Here is an 18,498-nt window from a genome sequence, read left to right on the forward strand (position 1 = left end):
CAAATGTTACATTGGAAAATTTTTTTAAATATTACCGTACTTTATCTGTTAAGATTTTACAAGATTTAAAAGAAAAAATTAGCCAAAATCCTACCCGTATTACCCCAGTAGACCCTACAGCCTCTTATTTGCACAAGAAATGTGCTGCAAAATTTTCATTTGGCACACCCGTATTGATGTATTGTATTGCATGGTGATCAAACTATAGTACGAAATGCATTTAACCAACTGCATCATGCCAATTTGCGGTACCTCTAAATACCCATTGTCGGGCATTGTCGGGCATTGTCAGGCGTTGTCGGCTTTTTGGGGGGTTGTGGAGCATTTCTAGGGGTTGTCGAGCATTTTCAGGGGTTGTCAGGTATTGCAGAGTAGCTACTTTCCGGCATTGTTGGGAATTTCCAGGCATTGTCTAGGATTTCCAGGCATTGTCGATCATTATCAGTGGTTGACAGGTTTGTTAGTCAATATAGAACATATTCAGGCATTGTCGAACATTTTCAGGGGTTGTCGAGCATTTTCAGGGGTTGTCAGGCATTGTAGAGTAGCTACTTTCAGGCATTGTCTAGGATTTCCAGGCATTGTCAATCATTATCAGTGGTTGACGGGTTTGTTAGTCATTATAGAACATATTCAGGCATTGTCGAGCATTTTCAGGAGTTGCCGAGCATTTTCAGGGGTTGTCAGGCATTGTAGAGTAGGCCTAGCTACTTTCAGGCATTGTCTAGGATTTCCAGGCATTGTCGATCATTACCAGTGGTTGGCGGGTTTGTTACGCATTATAGAACATTTTCAGGCATTGTCGAACATTTTCAGGGTTTGTCGAGCATTTTCAGGGGTTGTCAGGCATTGTAGAGTAGCTACTTTCAGGCATTGTTGGGAATTTCCAGGCATTGTCTAGGATTTCCAGGCATTAATGTCGATCATTATCAATGGTTGACAGGCTTGTTAGGCATTGTCGGAAATTTTCAAGCATTGTCGAACATATTCAGGGGTTGTCGAGCATTTTCAGGTGTTGTCGAGCATTTTCAGGGGTTGTCAAGCATTGTAGAGTAGGTAGCTACTTTCAGGCATTGTTGGGAATTTCCAGGCATTGTCTAGGATTTCCAGGCATTGTCGATCATTATCAGTGGTTGACAGGTTTGTTAGTCATTATAGAACATATTCAGGCATTGTCGAACATTTTCAGGGGTTGTCGAGCATTTTCAGGGGTTGTCAGGCATTGTAGAGTAGCTACTTTCCGGCATTGTCTAGGACTTCCAGGCATTGTCGATCATTATCAGTGGTTGACGGGTTTGTTAGGCATTATAGAACATTTTCAGGCATTGTCGAACATTTTCAGGGGTTGTCGAGCATTTTCAGGGGTTGTCAGGCATTGTAGAGTACCGTAGCTACTTTTAGGCATTGTTGAGAATTTCCAGGCATTGTCTAGGAATTCATTCCAGGCATTATTGTCGATCATTATCAGTGGTTGACAGGTTTGTTAGTCATTATAGAACATTTTCAGGCATTGCCGAACATTTTCATGGGTTGTCGAGCATTTTCAGGGGTTGTCAGGCATTGTAGAGTAGCTACTTTCAAACATTGTCTATAATTTAAAGGCATTGTCTAGGATTTCCAGGCATTGTCGATCATTATCAGTGGTTGACAGATTTTTTAGTCATTATAAAACACTTTCAGGCATTGTCAAACATTTTCAGGGGTTGTCGAGCATTTTCAGGGGTTGTCAGGCATTGTAGAGTAGCTACTTTCAGGCATTGTCTATAATTTCAAGGCATTGTCTAGGATTTCCAGGCATTGTCGATCATTATCAATGGTTGACAGGCTTGTTAGGCATTGTTGGAAATTTTCAAGCATTGTCGAACATATTCATGGGTTGTCGAGCATTTTCAGGTGTCAGGGGTTCTCGGGCATTGCAAAGTACTTTAGATTTTTTCTGGCAGGCATTGTCGGACATCTTCAGGCATTGTCTAGGATTTCCAGGCATTGTCGAACATATTCAGTGGTTGATAGGTTTGTTAGGCATTGTCGAACGTTTTCTTGGGTTGTCGTTCATAATTACCAGGTTTTGACAGGTTTGTCAGGCATTGTCAATGTTACACACTATCCACAATACTTTGACCAAACGCCTTTGAAGACAAGCAGCGAAACCCTCGCATGCTTAGGACTGGGTTAATAAATATTACAACCCAATGAATGTCTTTCGTTTAGGTTTAAATATGTCGGTCAATCAACAAACAATCCCCACAAAACAAAGATATAAAGATAGAATGACAATAGTGCACAAAAGTTTTGGTTACTACTTGTCTGAATACCTACTATTGGCAATTTTCCCTTCACACAATCCTGATATATAGGCTAGCGTGAACAGTCTTTGCGTTCTATCTGTGAAATGAAGTCACAAACTCGATCCAAACTTGTTGCGACGGGTTTGACTTTTGGAAACAAACTCACCTACGGTTTCGATAAGATCGAGGACTTCCACATGATCTCAATAAGTACTTATGATAGCCAGGTCATTTAAACGCTGCTGTGTTTGTGTATACCGTAAATACGTTTACAACCTACGCAAAATAGAAAGGGATCATTCTGCTGCGCATGCAGAGCTGGGAATAAAAATGCATGAAAATGTTCGACAATGCCTGACAAACGTGTCAAAAACCAATAATGATCGACAATGCCTGGAAATCCTAGACAATGCCTGGAAATGCCCAACAATGCCTGAAAGTAGCTTAATCTAGAATGCCTGAAAGTAGCTTAATCTAGAATGCCTGACTACCCCTGAAAATGCTCGACAACCCATGAAAATGTTCGACAATGCCTGAAAATGTTCCATAATGACTACCAAACCTGTCAACCACCGATATTGATCGACAATGCCTGGAAATCCTAGACAATGCCTGGAAATTCTAGACAATGCCTGAAAGTAGCTACTCTACAATGCCTGACAACCCCTGAAAATGCTCGACAACCTCTGAATATGTTCGATAATGCCTGAAAATGTTCGACAATGCCTCACAAGCCTGTCAACCACTGATAATGATCGACAATGCCTGGAAATCCTAGACAATGCCTGAAAGTAGCTACTCTACAATGCCTGACAACCCCTGAAAATGCTCGACAATGCCTGAAAATGTTCTATAATGCCTAATAAGCCTGTCAACTACTGATAATGATCGACAATGCCTGGAAATCCTAGACAATGCCTGGAAATTATCGACAATGCCTGAAAGTAGCTACTCTACAATGCCTGACAACCCCTGAAAATGCTCGACAATCCCTGAAAATGTTCGACAATGCCTGAAAATGTTCCACAATGACTACCAAACCTGTCAACCACTGGTATTGATCGACAATGCCTGAAAATCCTAGACAATGCCTGGAAATTCCCAACAATGCCTGAAAGTAGCTACTCTACAATGCCTGACAACCCCTGAAAATGCTCGACAACCCCTGAATATGTTCGACAAGCCTGAAAATGTTCTATAATACCTAACAAACCCGTCAACCACTGATAATGATCGACAATGCCTGAAAATCCTAGACAATGCCTGAAAGTAGCTACTCTACAATGCCTGACAACCCCTGAAAATGCTCGACAACCCCTAGAAATGCTCCACAACCCCCCAAATAGCCGAGAATGCCCGACAATGCCTGACAATGCCCAACAATGCCCGACAATGCCTGACAATGCCCGACAATGCCTGACAATGGGTGTTTAGAGGTACCCCCAATTTGGGCAGCCACCAAAATATGTCTCTAATACTTTTGTGAAACTGCCCAAATCAAAACACAAAATTTGCTATATAGCTAATTTTATTAATTTTCACAAATGCATCGTGTTGATTTGGGCAGCTAAAAACATGAAATTATTTGATGAAACTGATTAGTCTGTTTATGCAACTGCCCAAATTAGCGTGAGGCAGTTTCCCCAAAATGAACAAATTCATTAATTTTTCCCATTTACATAAGTGTATCGTTTGGATTTGGGCAACAAAAAAATATGAAATTATCTGATCATAGTCTATTTATAAAATTGCCCAAATTGGCATGATGCAGTTGCCTCGCATCAAAATTTACAAAGTCTTTAATTTTTTTCATAATATCCATAAATGCATCATCTTGATTTGGGCAACTACAAAATATGAATTTATATAAATCTGGTGAATAGCCTACTTTTACAAAACAATTCGGGTGGGGAGGTCACAGTACTTTTTCAACCATAAATGGACATAGCTAAGATTAGCTTTGTTTGGTTACTTTTATAAAAGGTTCTGCTACTATTCGGCGAGTTCCCTATTCGGCGAGAGCCTTTTTCGGCGAGTTTCCTATTCGGCGGTTTTTTCGAAATCCAATGACGCCTTCTGCAAATCCGATGATTGAATATTATTCAATATTCAGACATTGAATCAATGTAAATACGTACTGTTAGGCTAATTGGGTTCTTTGAATCCTACGTCACCGTCTGTATGCAAACTTAGAATATATCAAGCTTAGTTATTTTTGTCATCGAATTACCTAGCCTAACTATATTTTTAGAAGTAGTGCTGCCAGACCTTTTTATTTTTGTACTAAAATTTGTATCATCAAAACTACTTTAATTGATTGAATAAAGTTTATTTGAACAGAAGTAGTATGTCTGTGTTTTATTACATTTAATTATAATTTCTCTATTGTTATGTACTTTTTTCTGAATCCGCATGGTCACCCTGAGCCGGTTTGCTGCAATGTTTAATTAGGGTGTTGCAAGCGCCCTCATGTGGTCAAAAACAGCTCTACTTTTTTTTTGGTATTCCTTTTGGCATATTAGGACACTTTGTGGAGTTTGATTGAGATTGCAGAAAAACTGAGTGAGCAGATTGCAAATGAATTTAATGTACAAAATTGCCATATTCCCACCATTGTGGGCATTAGCTGGTGCGTCAATTTTCTGGTAAGTCTAATTTTGGTAATACACTACTGTAACAGGCCTCGAAATTCACGGCGGACACCGCGGACATGTCCGCCGTCACAGCATGTGATGTCCGCGGGAAGTACCATCTAGATCGGTCATATTTGTCCGCCGAAAAATAACACAGGAATTAGCGATACAAATCGTTATTGCACAGCACGAACAATTATTGCGAGAATATAATTTCCGCGCATCTAGAAAATGTTAATATTGTATCCCTTAGCTTCCGTTCAAGGAAAACCTTCCATTTTTACGTTGCTTCAACGATGGATTACATTGAATCAGCGTAACAAAGGTGAATTCTTTGCTAAGAATCGATGGGAGTACCGTACATTTACACTAATCACGCGAAACTTAGTTCAAGTCTTACGTCACAATGTCTGGCTTCGATCTCTGAGTAATATTGATAAGGCAAGCTTGGTTACAAAATTAGATTAGGCCTACACGAGTAGGCTATTACAGCAAGATGCAAAAAAAATTGTTAACTTTTGGTATTACTGTAAGAAAGAAAAAACGCAGGGAAAATTGTAAAAGTGAGAATGAAGGCAATGAACCTACTCGCTCTTTGACACTTTCGCTCACATAACACGCAAAAATAAACCTAAAGAAAGAAGCCTAGTGAAACTTTGCACAGCAGAAAATAGTAGAGTTAGTGTGGGAGTTTTCCGACTCGTGTCCAGAGCATTGTGACGCAAGAAGCCGTACGACCTCCTTCGGTGAAAGTTAATCAGTTATGCGATTAGTGCGGCCCGCCACAGCTCTCCTTAGTGCCAAAGTGGCCCGCATGCAAAAAAGGTTGGTGGACCCTGGTGCAATGCATAGCCAGCTGCCTCCAGTAAAGTGCTCAATCAGCGTAAGCCAAGAGCATCCATAACTGCAGTCAGTGCACACTGTATCGGCCTTCCGGCCTTATATACTTTACCATTTTTCTGTTGGTTTTACAATTGTTGTCGCATATGAGAACTGAAAAATACAGTTATAGCGTTATTTCACCCTGTATTATATATATCTTTTTTAGTACATTCTTTTTATTGGACCTTTTTCTCGACCTTTGCTATGTTGTCGTGTATTGTTTTTTGCTGTGATGGTCAGAAATAAAAACAACTGAACTGATTATATGTAGAAAACTTTGCTCAAATTTTTTAGCATTAAAAAAGGATCTTGGTTCAGTCCTCATTCTAAGCACGAATTGGTGTGCTCTTGGACGTTTATCAAAATTTGAGAGGGAACACCGGCTTGGTTGAGAATGTTATTATCATCAACTTTTGAATTCCTTTACAAACTACAAGAGTATGTACTTAGGAAAAAATTACAACCCTGTATTACACTATCTACACAGCATATACTATATACAGCTCTATTATTTTTTTGTCAAACTATTGATGCCCAAAGCATCACGCAGTCACTTGCTGTGCTGTTGATCTCTGCCAGGTCCTGTCCACTGCACTTTGATTCCAGATTTAGGCATTCCAAAAGATGTTCCATGGTTTGCCAAGGGTGTCCGCAGTCACAAATGAGAGGTCATGGGTATAACCCTTATGCATCGCATAGACACCTTGCATCTTTTTAGTACATTCTTTTTATTGGATTGCATGATTATGTACGGTATATAACTTTGCTTTTTAGTACTAGTAGTGTGTCATTAATATTGCCAGTTTTACACAACAGCATTGGGTCTTGTTGAAAGCAGATTGCATTCTTTCTTTTTACTTACCATCATCATTGTTCTAAGGTCTGTTGTTCACTATTTGTTGTTTTGTGTCTTAATGTGCACTATTGTTTTATTGTGCACTTGTGGGCTACACTAGCCCCAAGTATTATGCAATAGTCTTCATCGCACATGACCAGGAAACTGTGTTCTAAAAGCTCATGATATATCGTTTAGCCTATCAACATAGCAAACTCTTCATTCAGCTGAGACAGATTGTTTGTATCTATAATATGTAGTTGTGAAATAATAGTTAAATTGGACAAGTTTTTCAACAGTGATGGAATTGGAAAATTTTCCTGGGCAAATTTTCTGAAGTGACATATGATAAGTAGTCACTCAGAAGGTGTAGTCATCATTTACAGTACCGGTAGCTACAGTCTCTGCCTTTTTGTTTATCTGTTTACTATTGTATTATTGCGAGAAAATAGCTAAAATAGCTTTCTAATTTATTTTAGAGACAATATTTTAGCACACATATTTGTTCTCCCATCCTAAGCTAATGGTGGTTAGTACGCATTTTGTGTTGCTGTGTTTTGTTGGTATAGTTTGCTTATCAACATACTTTTTTGCATCACAGCTAAATGATTTAAAGTTGCATTACAAAAATGTTGGTAAGTTAATATGTTTAATGTAATTATTACTTTGTTATGGCCGTTGTAGTTTTCCTAATGTTTTCACAAAGTTAGTTTTATTGTAAAGATCTTGTTTTTTTCATAGTTATAAAAAAATACTAAAACGTGTTTTGAGTTTTTATTGGTACTGTAAGCTTGACTTAATTTGGAGAGGTAGCAAAATTTATTCATTGTCTTAGTTTTGTCTCTAAAACTTTTTCTGGAAGTTTTATTTTAAAAAACCTTCTAAATCTTATAGAGTGATCAAAGTTTATTCTATTCCTTTGTAAGTAGCAAACGTTTTACTGATATCTTTTATTTATTATATTGATATTCTTTCAGAGAATGAGTTATCAAGACGTAATGCTGAACCTGATGTTTTCCATTTGTTAACACAAAATGGACAACAGATAATTAAGAATCAGGTTTGTAATTGTAATCTATGTTGCCATAGTCTACTAATTTGGGAAATGTATTCTTTTTTACATAGTATGCATAAAATGTGCAACTTTATAGTTTTTTTTTCAGTTGAAGTGATCACTTTTATTAACATTTACTAATGAAATTTCATTAATTTTCTGCTGTTTAACATAGGCCTATGGAACAGGATTATTATTGAAGTAAATTTTGTGTTTTGGAAAGCTCATTGATTCAGTGAAAACCTTATCAGAACATACTGATGAAATAAATTTCTTTAAAGTATGCTGTTCAAATTGTTGTAACTGAACGTATTGGAAAATAAATTAGTAGGTTTTCACTCTCCAGCCATCCCATACTTTTGTTTTTACATTGCCAGACAGTGAAGAGATGCAAAAAGTTTGAGTTTGCTAATTTTGTTTTTATCCATTTAGTTCTTCTTGTTATTATGATTTCTATTTTCTTTGCCAATCTTGTTTCCATTGCAGCATAAAGTTGTTTTCTTTAATTAATATAAAGTTTGAGTTTTTTTACATTATTGAAGGTAAACAACTAAACATACAGTATAAACATAGACTACTAAGTCTTACTGCAAATAACGTGGTGGAATCTTAAATGTCACATTGTATCTAAGTCATTTGTGGAGTGCCATTGAAGTCTTATTTAATTTTGAGTACGGTTTTGAATTCAAGCAATGATTTAGAATTCCTGACAGCACCAACAGTCCAACACTTTATAGTTGACTTTCTGTTTACTGTATATCTGAAGCTGCTTACAGAGTCAGCTGCATGACCGAGTTGTGAGAACGTTGTCGCGATGTTTGAAAGGACGCCAGAGCATGCGACTGTGTCTCAACTTAATGGCATGTCAAAATGATTGGCGCAGCTGACTATTATGAGGACAACATGTCCTGTTAGTATGTATTTTTGTCTGTAGTCCTTTTTGTCTGTTGCGTTGTATCTGTGATTGCATTGATGCAACGCGATACATATTATAAATGAAACATATATAATAATGGGTCCACGTCTTTTAGGCGCAGACAGTTAGGCACCGGTCAAATAGGCACACTGTGACGTCAGGATATTTAGGTGCAGAGCACTGTGGCACTCTTTCATTTAGGTCAGTGTTTCCCAATCTTTTTTTAAATATTGCCCCCTGGACAACAAACAGAGTATCAAAAGCCTCTTCGACAAAAAAAGTAAAACCAAAAATTAAAGAAAACCTTATTATAACTTCACAAAGTTAGAAGAGTGGATTTTGCATTCCTGAAACAGTTGGTAAACTCAAGACTCACTCGATCAAAATACTCTCGGATTGTAAGATCGAATTTGCGATATCGCAGTGATTCAAAGTATGTCATGCGTTATAACCTCAACAAACTTGTAAGGCACTAGCGACGTTGCCGACATAATTGCCACAATATCTGCCACAGAGCTCTAATAGTTACCATTTTCTTTTGTATTTCTTTGAAGCAAAACATGACAAAAAATGCTTTGCAATCCTCTTGTAACTGCCCCGATTTACTCTCAGCGCCCCCCAATTGCCCACTTTATATCCAGCGCCTCCTTCCTGATTGCAAACACCCCCAGGGGCACGCTGGCGCCCACTTTGGGGACCACTGATTTAGGTGTTATTTCTAGTGAAGTTTGCAGATTATATCAGCTCAGTTTTGGCAGGGTCTGCTACTATTCGGTGAGTCCGATTCGGTGAGTTTCTATCCTCTAACCCCTAACCCTAAAACGGCAATGACAATTAGGCTACGGTACCCGATAATTTAAAAAAAAATTGAAAAAAATCCCCCGTTAAGGGATCGAACTCGCCGAATCGGACTCACCGAATCGGACTCACCGAAACGGGCCGGTCCGGTTTTGGCAAAACCTGGTCAGGGTTTTGACAGAAAACTAAGTTACTCTTTACTCTTAAAATCTATCACCCGCTTGAATATAGGCTACGGTATATTTTTTTACTGATGTTTAATGGTTGACTTATCTAAAAGTGAACTCAGTCATGTTCGGAAACTTGAATAATTTATTGATAAAGCTTTCGCCGATGCAAACCTGGACTAACAACAAATAATTGCCGAACACGCGCATTAAAAAAACAGTATCTTTCTGTTCAATATGTGATATATACCATTTTGTGTGAAAAGCATTGCCGGTTTAAGCAGCTTCACTCACGGAAGCCATGACATATTTTTCTGTTCAATATAACATTTTGTGTGAAAAGCATTGCCGGTTTAAGCAGCTTCACTCACGGAAGCCATGACATATTTTTCTGTTCAATATAACATTTGGTGTGAAAAGCATTGCCGGATAAAGCAGCTTCACTCACTGAAGCCATGACTAACGACAAATAAATGCACGCGCATTAACAAAACAACATATTTTTCTGTTCAATATAACATTTTGTGTGAAAAGTATTGCCTTACCTGCCAGTGCCAAGCTGATACAATCTGCAGACTTTACAAGGAACAGCACCTAAATGAACTGGCGCCACAGTGCTCCGCACCTAAATATCCTAACGCCACAGTGCTCCGCACCTAAATATCCTAACGCCACAGTGTGCGCACCTATTTGACCAGCGCCTAAATGTCTGTGGTCTGCGCCTAACAGACTTGCTCCCATAATAATTGTTAGTTTGAAAACTTGCATGTAAGATGCTTTTATCATTCTCACAGGCATAATTTAATTTCAAATATTTTGGAATGTTTCAATCTCTCCTGCATGCATTGTCATACTTTTTGTTTTAACTCTTTTTCAGTCACCTGAAAATATCCCAAGAAAGAATGTCATTTTATATAATAAGATACCAAAAACAGGGAGCACATCATTTACAAATCAAGTTTATGACATGTCTAAGACAAACAAGATTTACGTCATGCATATCAATGTCATAAAGAATAGCTTCAAACTCTCTTTGTATGATCAGGTACTATGTGACAAAATTGTAATGTGAATTGCACATTTTCTAACGTAGATGCTTTCATGAGACATAAGTTCAAATTATTAGAAGATTTATTTTGTTTTGAGTAAGAACATGAGGTGTTAAAGCTGGTTCAGTTATTTAACCCATGAGAACATGTTCACAAAACTACATGCTAACTAACTTCATATTCACTATTTTTTATGTCATAATTCTAAATCTTATCATTTCCCTTATATCATTTATTCTATTTCAAGTTTAATGCATCTGGTTACAACCTCTTTTTTTTAAGAAAATGACTGATAAAAAAATGATATATATATACATACTAATTGTTTTTGGAAAACTCTTGTTTTGTCAGTTAAAGCTTGTTGAGAATGTGACCACATGGGATAGAAGGCCTGCATTCTACCACGGCCACTTTCTGTACATACCTTTCGCGCAATTCGGTGCTACAAATGTGCTTTACATCAACATAATCCGCGAGCCATTAGACCGATTGATGTCTTATTATTATTTCCTCCGATACGGAGATGAATATGATAAAGGCGTGAAAAGAGCAAGACATGGTGACAAAAGGGTGAGTGGATGACCTGAACAACTGCGCTGTTTGTTTTTAATTTAGAAATATCACAAAATGGAGTCATGCATTGTATTCTGCACTGTATTCGTACTTTATGGACATATTTCATTTGTAAACAACGGATTAAAGCTGCCAATTTGTGCATTCCGACCTCATCGTTCTAGGCTACGCCGCTATGGAGAGTATGGAGTGACTGTATCTTTCAGAAGGTGATACTCAAGTCAATGCATACGTTGCTAAGTCCCGTATTCAAATACTATGATCAATTGGGAGCAGCTGACTAGATGACCAAATTGTCTTGCTGCTCTTGGCTAATCAGATTGAATTGTTCAACACTAAGTTTACTCAAGCGTTTTCTTTTTTTCTGAATTTTATATTATTGTGATGTGAGCTTTTTGAGTTCTATTATAGAATCTAATTGGCAAATAAAGTCATTTCTCTCTTTCACTCTCTCAGTAGCTTCTCACTGTCCACTAGTCTTCGAGTCTTAGGTTAACAACAAAACGTCAAGAGCCAGACATTGAAGCGATGCAAAAAAGGGTGGCTTTTGCTCGCAGGGTCTGGATGGGTCCTATTAATCACTTCCTTTTGTGGCAGACTTTCAACGAGTGTGTGGCTGAGCAAAGTCCCGGATGCACATCACATGACCTATGGTTCCAGATCCCCTTCTTCTGTGGTCATTCAGCTAAATGCTGGTACGTACCACTTCGGTGAGATCTTGCTGTGTTTGACTGGAACTGTTTATTTTGGGTCCACGTCTTTTAGGCGCTGACAGTTAGGCGCTGGTCTAATAGGCGCGCACACTGTGGCGTCTGGATATTTAGGTGCGGAGCACTGTGGCGCCCGTTCATTTAGGTGCTATTCCTAGTAAAGTCTGTAGATTGTATCAGCTTAGCAGGTAGGGGCGTAGGGCAATGCTTTTCACACAAAATATTATATTGAACAGGAAAATATATTGTTTTGTTAATGCGTCTGCGTTGATGGTCATGGCTTCAGTGAGTGAAGTTGCTTAAACCGCCAATGCTTTTTCACACAAAATGTTATATTCAACAGAAAAAATATATGGGTGAAGCTGCTTAAACCGGGAATGATTTTCACACAAATTGTTATATTGAAGAGAAAAATATGTCATGGTTTCAGTGAGTGAAGCTGCTTAAACCGGCAATGCTTTTCACACAAAATGTTATATTGAACAGAAAAATATGTTATGGCTTCCGTGAGTGAAGCTGCTTAAACCGGCAATGATTTTCACATTAAATGTTATATTGAACAGAAAAATATGTTGTTTTTTAATGCGCGTGTTTAGCATTTATTTCTTGTTAGTCCAGGTTTGCGTCAGCGAAAGCTTTATCAATAAATTATTCAAGTTTCCGAACATGTATGAGTTCACTTTTAGTTAGGTCAAATAATAACTACACTAAACATCAGTAAAAAATGTACCGTAGCCTGTATTCAACCGGGCGGTAGGCTTAAGTGAAGAGTAATTTAGTTTTCTGTCAAAACCCCGACTAGGTTTAATAACGAGCGAAGTCCCACCATTATGCTTGCAACTTGTAGCCAAGGTGTAGCCTATATGCCCTGTAGAAATGTATTCATGTGAACAGTAGTAGAGCGTCTTACGCGTTCTCGTCACATGGCCAATCCATCCCGAACAAAAGTAATTGCGAAAGATAACAGATTAAGTAAAGTTCCATCTGGCTGCAACTTGTGTTCAGGATGCATTGCAAATGTCCTGTAGAAATGTGCAAATGTCCCTGTAGAAATGTGCTAATATCAAGAGTAGTAGAGCGTTTTCACGCACCTCAACTCCACATGATCTATCCGTCTCAAGTAGAAGTAATTATTAAAGGTAACAGATTGCACAAAGCTGCGCCTTTAAACCGGCAACTTCCACTCCAGAAGTACGTGTCCTGTGGAGATCAGGTGGTCTGCTGGTCTAATTGCCCTGCATATAAGCCGATGTTGGATCTGAGCACTTCATTTGCACCGAAAAGTTTGGTAAGTTTGCCACATCATAAAGCAAAGATTGATATGGCAGCTTCGACTATTTCAACTTCACGTAATCGTGAAAAAATTGCTGCTGATGGCTTCATGTATACGTTGCAGTGTTTGATTGCGCATTTTTCGTATTTATTAATTGTTTAATAAAAATCTTCATCCTTCCACCTCGTGTAGCCTACCTTCTCAAACAAAAGAGCTTGCTGTGGCTTCTTTGCTGTAGCCTAGGCTACTTGCATAGTCAGGCACTGCACACTAAAATTTTAACCACCCGCTTCAATATAGACTAAGGTATGATTTTTTTACTGATGTTTAGTGTAGTTATTATTTGACTTAACTCTTTCGCAACCACCGAGGTCAAGACGTTTAATCTAAATAACCAGACATTTTTCACACAAATCTGTTGTAATTACGCCGTAAAAACATCTCATGTGATCGACGTAGACGCACAATCTTGACATCAAATGAAAGCATACATCTTCAGCTATCCGAAGATGCAAAGCTTTGCAATAAAATTTAAAACATTCAATGTACGACTAGCAACTTTCCATACGGTGTTTTTTCTAATTTCTAAAAAAATTAAAAATTGGCAGAAAAGTGTACTTCATTATAATCTTTACTACCCAAGCATGATAAAATAATTTGAAAATACATGTAGTTTAATCGAATGCCAAAACAATTCTGCACATGAGAAAAATTTTACTTCGTTTCTGCGCGCAATGCTTTAGGAGGTACAGCAGAATGATTATGGAGAAAATTTGGAAAATTTTAAGCAAAAAGTTTACGTAATTTAGCCTACAGTCTTTTTGATCGAGAAACATTTTGTGTGAAAAGCATTGCCGGTTTAAGCAGCTTCACTCACGGAAGCCATGATATAATTTTCTGGCAAGCTGCCATGCTGATACAATCTACATACTTTACTAGGAATAGCACCTAAATGACCAGGCGCCACAGTGCTCCGCACCTAAATATCCAGACGCCACAGTGTGCGCGCCTATTATTAGACCTAACTGTCAGCGCCTAAAAGACTTGCTCCCTTTATTTTTGACTAAAATAGCTGTTTTAGGTTTATTATTGCATTATGCTTCAATTTTGTTCCTTTTTAGCTAAGGAAATCTGCTAGAATCTAGATTAAGAAGCTTAAGGTTAAGTGACTCTTCCCAAAGAAGATTTTTTGCTGAGAAATTGGTTAAAATTTAAAATTCTTTCTTTTGACGTTGATATAACGTCTGAAAACGTTAAATTTATTGTATAAAGAATGTGTTGTGCTGGTTAGTGCTGACTTTTGTCACATTTTATGTCCGGCCAGAGTACACATAGCGAAGAGGTGATAAGCAGAGCTACCTTCAAAGCTCTTACGTTCTCACAAGACCCTGTCTTTATATTTCAAGTCCTCTATCCTTGTAGTCGTGGTTCAACCTATCCTTGTTCAACCGAAGTTACAATGTGAAAGTTATTTTTAAAACGCAATTTAAGTTGCCATTTTACAGATTTAACGTAGAGAAATATGAGTTTTCATTTAAGAGGTCTCTTGTAGGTAAGTTGACGTTGGAATGTTGTTGCATCCCAGTGATTTTGTGCAGAAATTATGCAATCCATCAAACCTTTGAGTTCATTGGCCTGCTGGTATGTCGCATACAGTGCCTACTTTTTCGTACATTTGTTTTCGTCTCTCACACGATCATGACGAAATAAAATTATGCATGAAATCAGTTGTTTCTTCAACGTTATTATGAAACTTGTGATCAAGAATGCGAGCCTGGGCAATAAATCAGTCCGTTTGTTTGTTGATTCAACGTCTAGTTCATCATAATATTTCACAATAAAACAGTTCATCAATCATCGTTAAGAAAAAATAAACAACTTAATTTGCTGTTTGACTACAAATTGAAAAATTTGAAACCTATGTCACATAATACACATGACATAATATCATCCATTCGGGTTTACCAGGTACTATTAATATAATATAGTCCTTTCAAACGTCCCTGTCATAAAATTCGGCTCTTCAAGTTTTTTCACTTAGTGTCCTGTTTCAATTGATAGAAAAAGGTTTTTGTTTGCCGAACTTTTTTCCTATTCCTATGGTTTGGTGTACATAGTTTAGAAGAATATTAGAAATTTCTTGTTGGCTTCTAAAGCAATGTCCAACCAGCTGAATCTTGACAACAAAATCTCTTCCAGCTTTCAATCATCATACGTTTCATGATAGAAAATGCATTTCGCTTTTTTTCCATCCGACAACATTCGTTAATTTTGCATTATTTTAACGTCTTCCGAAATTATTCTATTAAACTGAGCACTTACAAGCTTGCTGATATGGCATACCTTCAAAACCGGACCATTTTACATCGCATCAATGCCTATTGATGCAAAAATAGTAAACTTTGGCATGCTGACGTAGCAAGCATCTGTCATTGTTCATCTTCCTGATGGAACTTTCTGGAAAAAACTCATAAGCATTTTTTTCAACAACTTTGACCACAAGTCATAGTTTAACGTTAACCTAATGTTGTTCCACTGCTGCAAAACATCGTACAACTTTGAAGAGAGAGAAAAAAGCTTATTTCGTCGATTGTGAGAATGGTAGAGTTCAAGCATCAATACGGAAAAAAAACTACAATCATAAAAAAACTAAATTCCACAACATACGGAAAGCAGTGATAGACTACATTAGTTATCAAGTCAGCTGCTTCCGTGTCCTTGATATGACAAATTTTGGTTAATTTGTTGTGCTCATTTCTCTGTGGCTGTCCTATTTGTAGTTCACAAATATTGCTTTTAAAGGGCCATGCAAGTCTATTTTTAAAAGCAAACAGAGAGTTAAAATGCATAAACTGGATATTCAAGAACACGTTTTACTTGTTTTCATAAAAAAAAACAAAAAAAAACTTGTTTGTTCGAACGCAATCTTGAAACAAAGTGTCGGTTTTTCAATTCGAACACACACGATGATGTAATATCCGACAAACTTTGTTTTTGGATTATTGTGGCTTTGTAAACCCCCTTCATTATCATAATCCATCGTCGGTTTGTTCCCCACTAGTGGGGGTGGCCGATTGTTTCCGCGCAGCAATTGTTTTAATCCCTTTTCTCCATTTCACCCTGTCCCTTGCATCTTCCTCCTTCAGTCCGACTTTTTTAAATTCATCCTTCACTTGTTGTTTCCACGTTCTTTATGGACGACCGCGTTTCCTCTTCCCATCCACCTTTAGATCTAGTGCCTTTCTAAGAAAACTTCCTCCCTCCCTCCTTATCACATGTCCATACCATCTTACTCCATTTGCCCTTGCCAGTTGGTCTATGGTCTCTCTCATCTCTAGCATATCCAACAATTCTTCAGTCCTTTTTTCCCTTCTCGTTTTCACCCCACACATTGCTCTCACCATTGACCTTTCCGTTCTTCTCAGGATTGCCAGTTCACTCTCTCTCAATACCCATGTCTCGCTACCATATAGCATTGCAGGCCGCACACAGCTCCGATATACTTTTCCTTTCATCCTTAGTGAAAATTTTCTGTCATGCAACATTTCCCCACATTCCCTGAACTTTGCCCAGCCCAATCTTGCCCTTGTTGTCACCGCTGCTTCACATCCACCACTTCCATTTATCCGATCACCCAGATAACAGAAGTCTGTCACTGTTTCGATGCCATGGCAGAACTCATCATCATGGCTTTCCACTTCATTCCTTCCTTTACTGCATTTCCCACAAACAAAACACTTCGCCAATCTTGTTGCGGCTCTCTTGACATTAGCACATCTTGCATGTACCCATTTTCCACATTGCTTGCATTGCATTGAATTTCTCATCACTCTCTTGCCACATATTCCACAGGGATCTACTTTGTTCTCAACAACTGTTCCTTCTGCTCCACTCACCATCACTTTTGTTTTTTCAAGATTCACCTTCATACCCTTGGTTTCAAATGCTTTTTTCCTTTTCTTAAACTTTCTCTCCAGTCCCTCCATACTATTACTTGTCAAGACCAGGTCGTCTGCATACAAAATTTCACTCAATAAGCCCTCCCTCACTCCTTCTGTTACAACGTCAACCACAATAGCAAATATCAGAGGTGACAAAACTGATCCTTGGTGTACACCAACCTTCACAAAAACTCGTTTGAATAATTTGATCCAACTCTCACTTTTGTTCTTGCATCCTCATACATAGACATCACAGCTCTCACTAATACCTCCGGTATACCTCTTTTCCTCATTGCCCACTCCATCACTTTCCTTGGTACTCTGTCAAATGCCTTTTCTAAGTCGACGAAACACATATGTAGTTTTCTCTGCTTCTCTCGGTATTCCTCCTGCATTCTTCTCAATATAAACAGAGCATCCACTGTACCTTTTCCTGGCATAAATCCAAACTGCATATCATTTAATTTCACCAATGTTCTCAACCTCTTTTCTAGTATTCGCTCCACAATTTTCATTCCATGCTCTAGTAGTTTTACACCTCTATATGCACTGCAACTTCTCGCATCCCCTTTTCTCTTGAACAGTGGAACAACAGTACTATGCTTCCACTCCTCCGGCATTCCCTCTCCATCTAATACCCTTTGGCTAAGCTGTGGCATTACTTCAATTCCCAATTCTCCACTTGCTTTTATCATCTCTACGCTCACTTCTGATGGACCGGCTGCTTTATGCAGTTTCATTTGCCCCATTGCCTCCACCACTTCATCACGAGTAACCTTTCCCACTGGACCCTCCACCAGATCAACCTCTGTCATATGATCCCATACATTCTCCTTATTCATAACATTTTCCATATGTTCCTTCCACACTTCTCCTCTGCTTTCCGGGCTGAAATGCAACTTCCCATCTCCACTCCTTATACATCTTCCCCCTACAATATCTTTCCCATCCTTTTTCATTTGCTTTATGAGTCTGAATACTTTGTTTTGGCTTTTCCCCATTTTATTAAGTTCCTCTTCAGCACCATTCTTCATAGCTCTTGCAACAACCCTCTTTGCCTTCTTTTTCATACTCTTATACTTCTTTCTATTCTCTTCTGACCCATTTTTGCGCCACTGCTTGTATGCATCTCTTTTCTGTGAAATCGCATGCTTCACCTCTTCATCCCACCACCATGTGTCTCCACGATCCCTCCTCACTTTCTTTTTCCCACATACTTCATCACATGCTGCTAGGACACCTTTCTGAAATGAAGCCCACAAGTCCTGCGCACTCATGTTTACCAGCTCTTTTGCTCTTTTCACAAACTTAATTCTCGTTTCTTTTTCCTCCAGTTTCCACACATTTCTCACAAAAACTCGTTCTTTCTTCACAATTTT

General features: G+C 38.3%; 1 protein-coding gene across 1 annotated transcript in view; it reads left to right on the forward strand.

The window, feature by feature from the left end:
• LOC145782406 (heparan sulfate 2-O-sulfotransferase 1-like) overlaps positions 1 to 18,498 on the forward strand; it is a 74,944-nt gene that overhangs the window by 14,183 nt on the left and 42,263 nt on the right. The window contains exons 3-7 of the mRNA XM_082594186.1: positions 7,240 to 7,273; positions 7,616 to 7,698; positions 10,451 to 10,618; positions 10,974 to 11,192; positions 11,793 to 11,890. Coding sequence (XP_082450312.1) covers positions 7,240 to 7,273; positions 7,616 to 7,698; positions 10,451 to 10,618; positions 10,974 to 11,192; positions 11,793 to 11,890 — 602 coding nt within the window. The remainder of the gene's footprint in view (positions 1 to 7,239; positions 7,274 to 7,615; positions 7,699 to 10,450; positions 10,619 to 10,973; positions 11,193 to 11,792; positions 11,891 to 18,498) is intronic.

Source organism: Aplidium turbinatum, chromosome 13 (assembly GCF_918807975.1).
Source record: "Aplidium turbinatum chromosome 13, kaAplTurb1.1, whole genome shotgun sequence".
Lineage (NCBI taxonomy): Eukaryota > Metazoa > Chordata > Ascidiacea > Aplousobranchia > Polyclinidae > Aplidium > Aplidium turbinatum.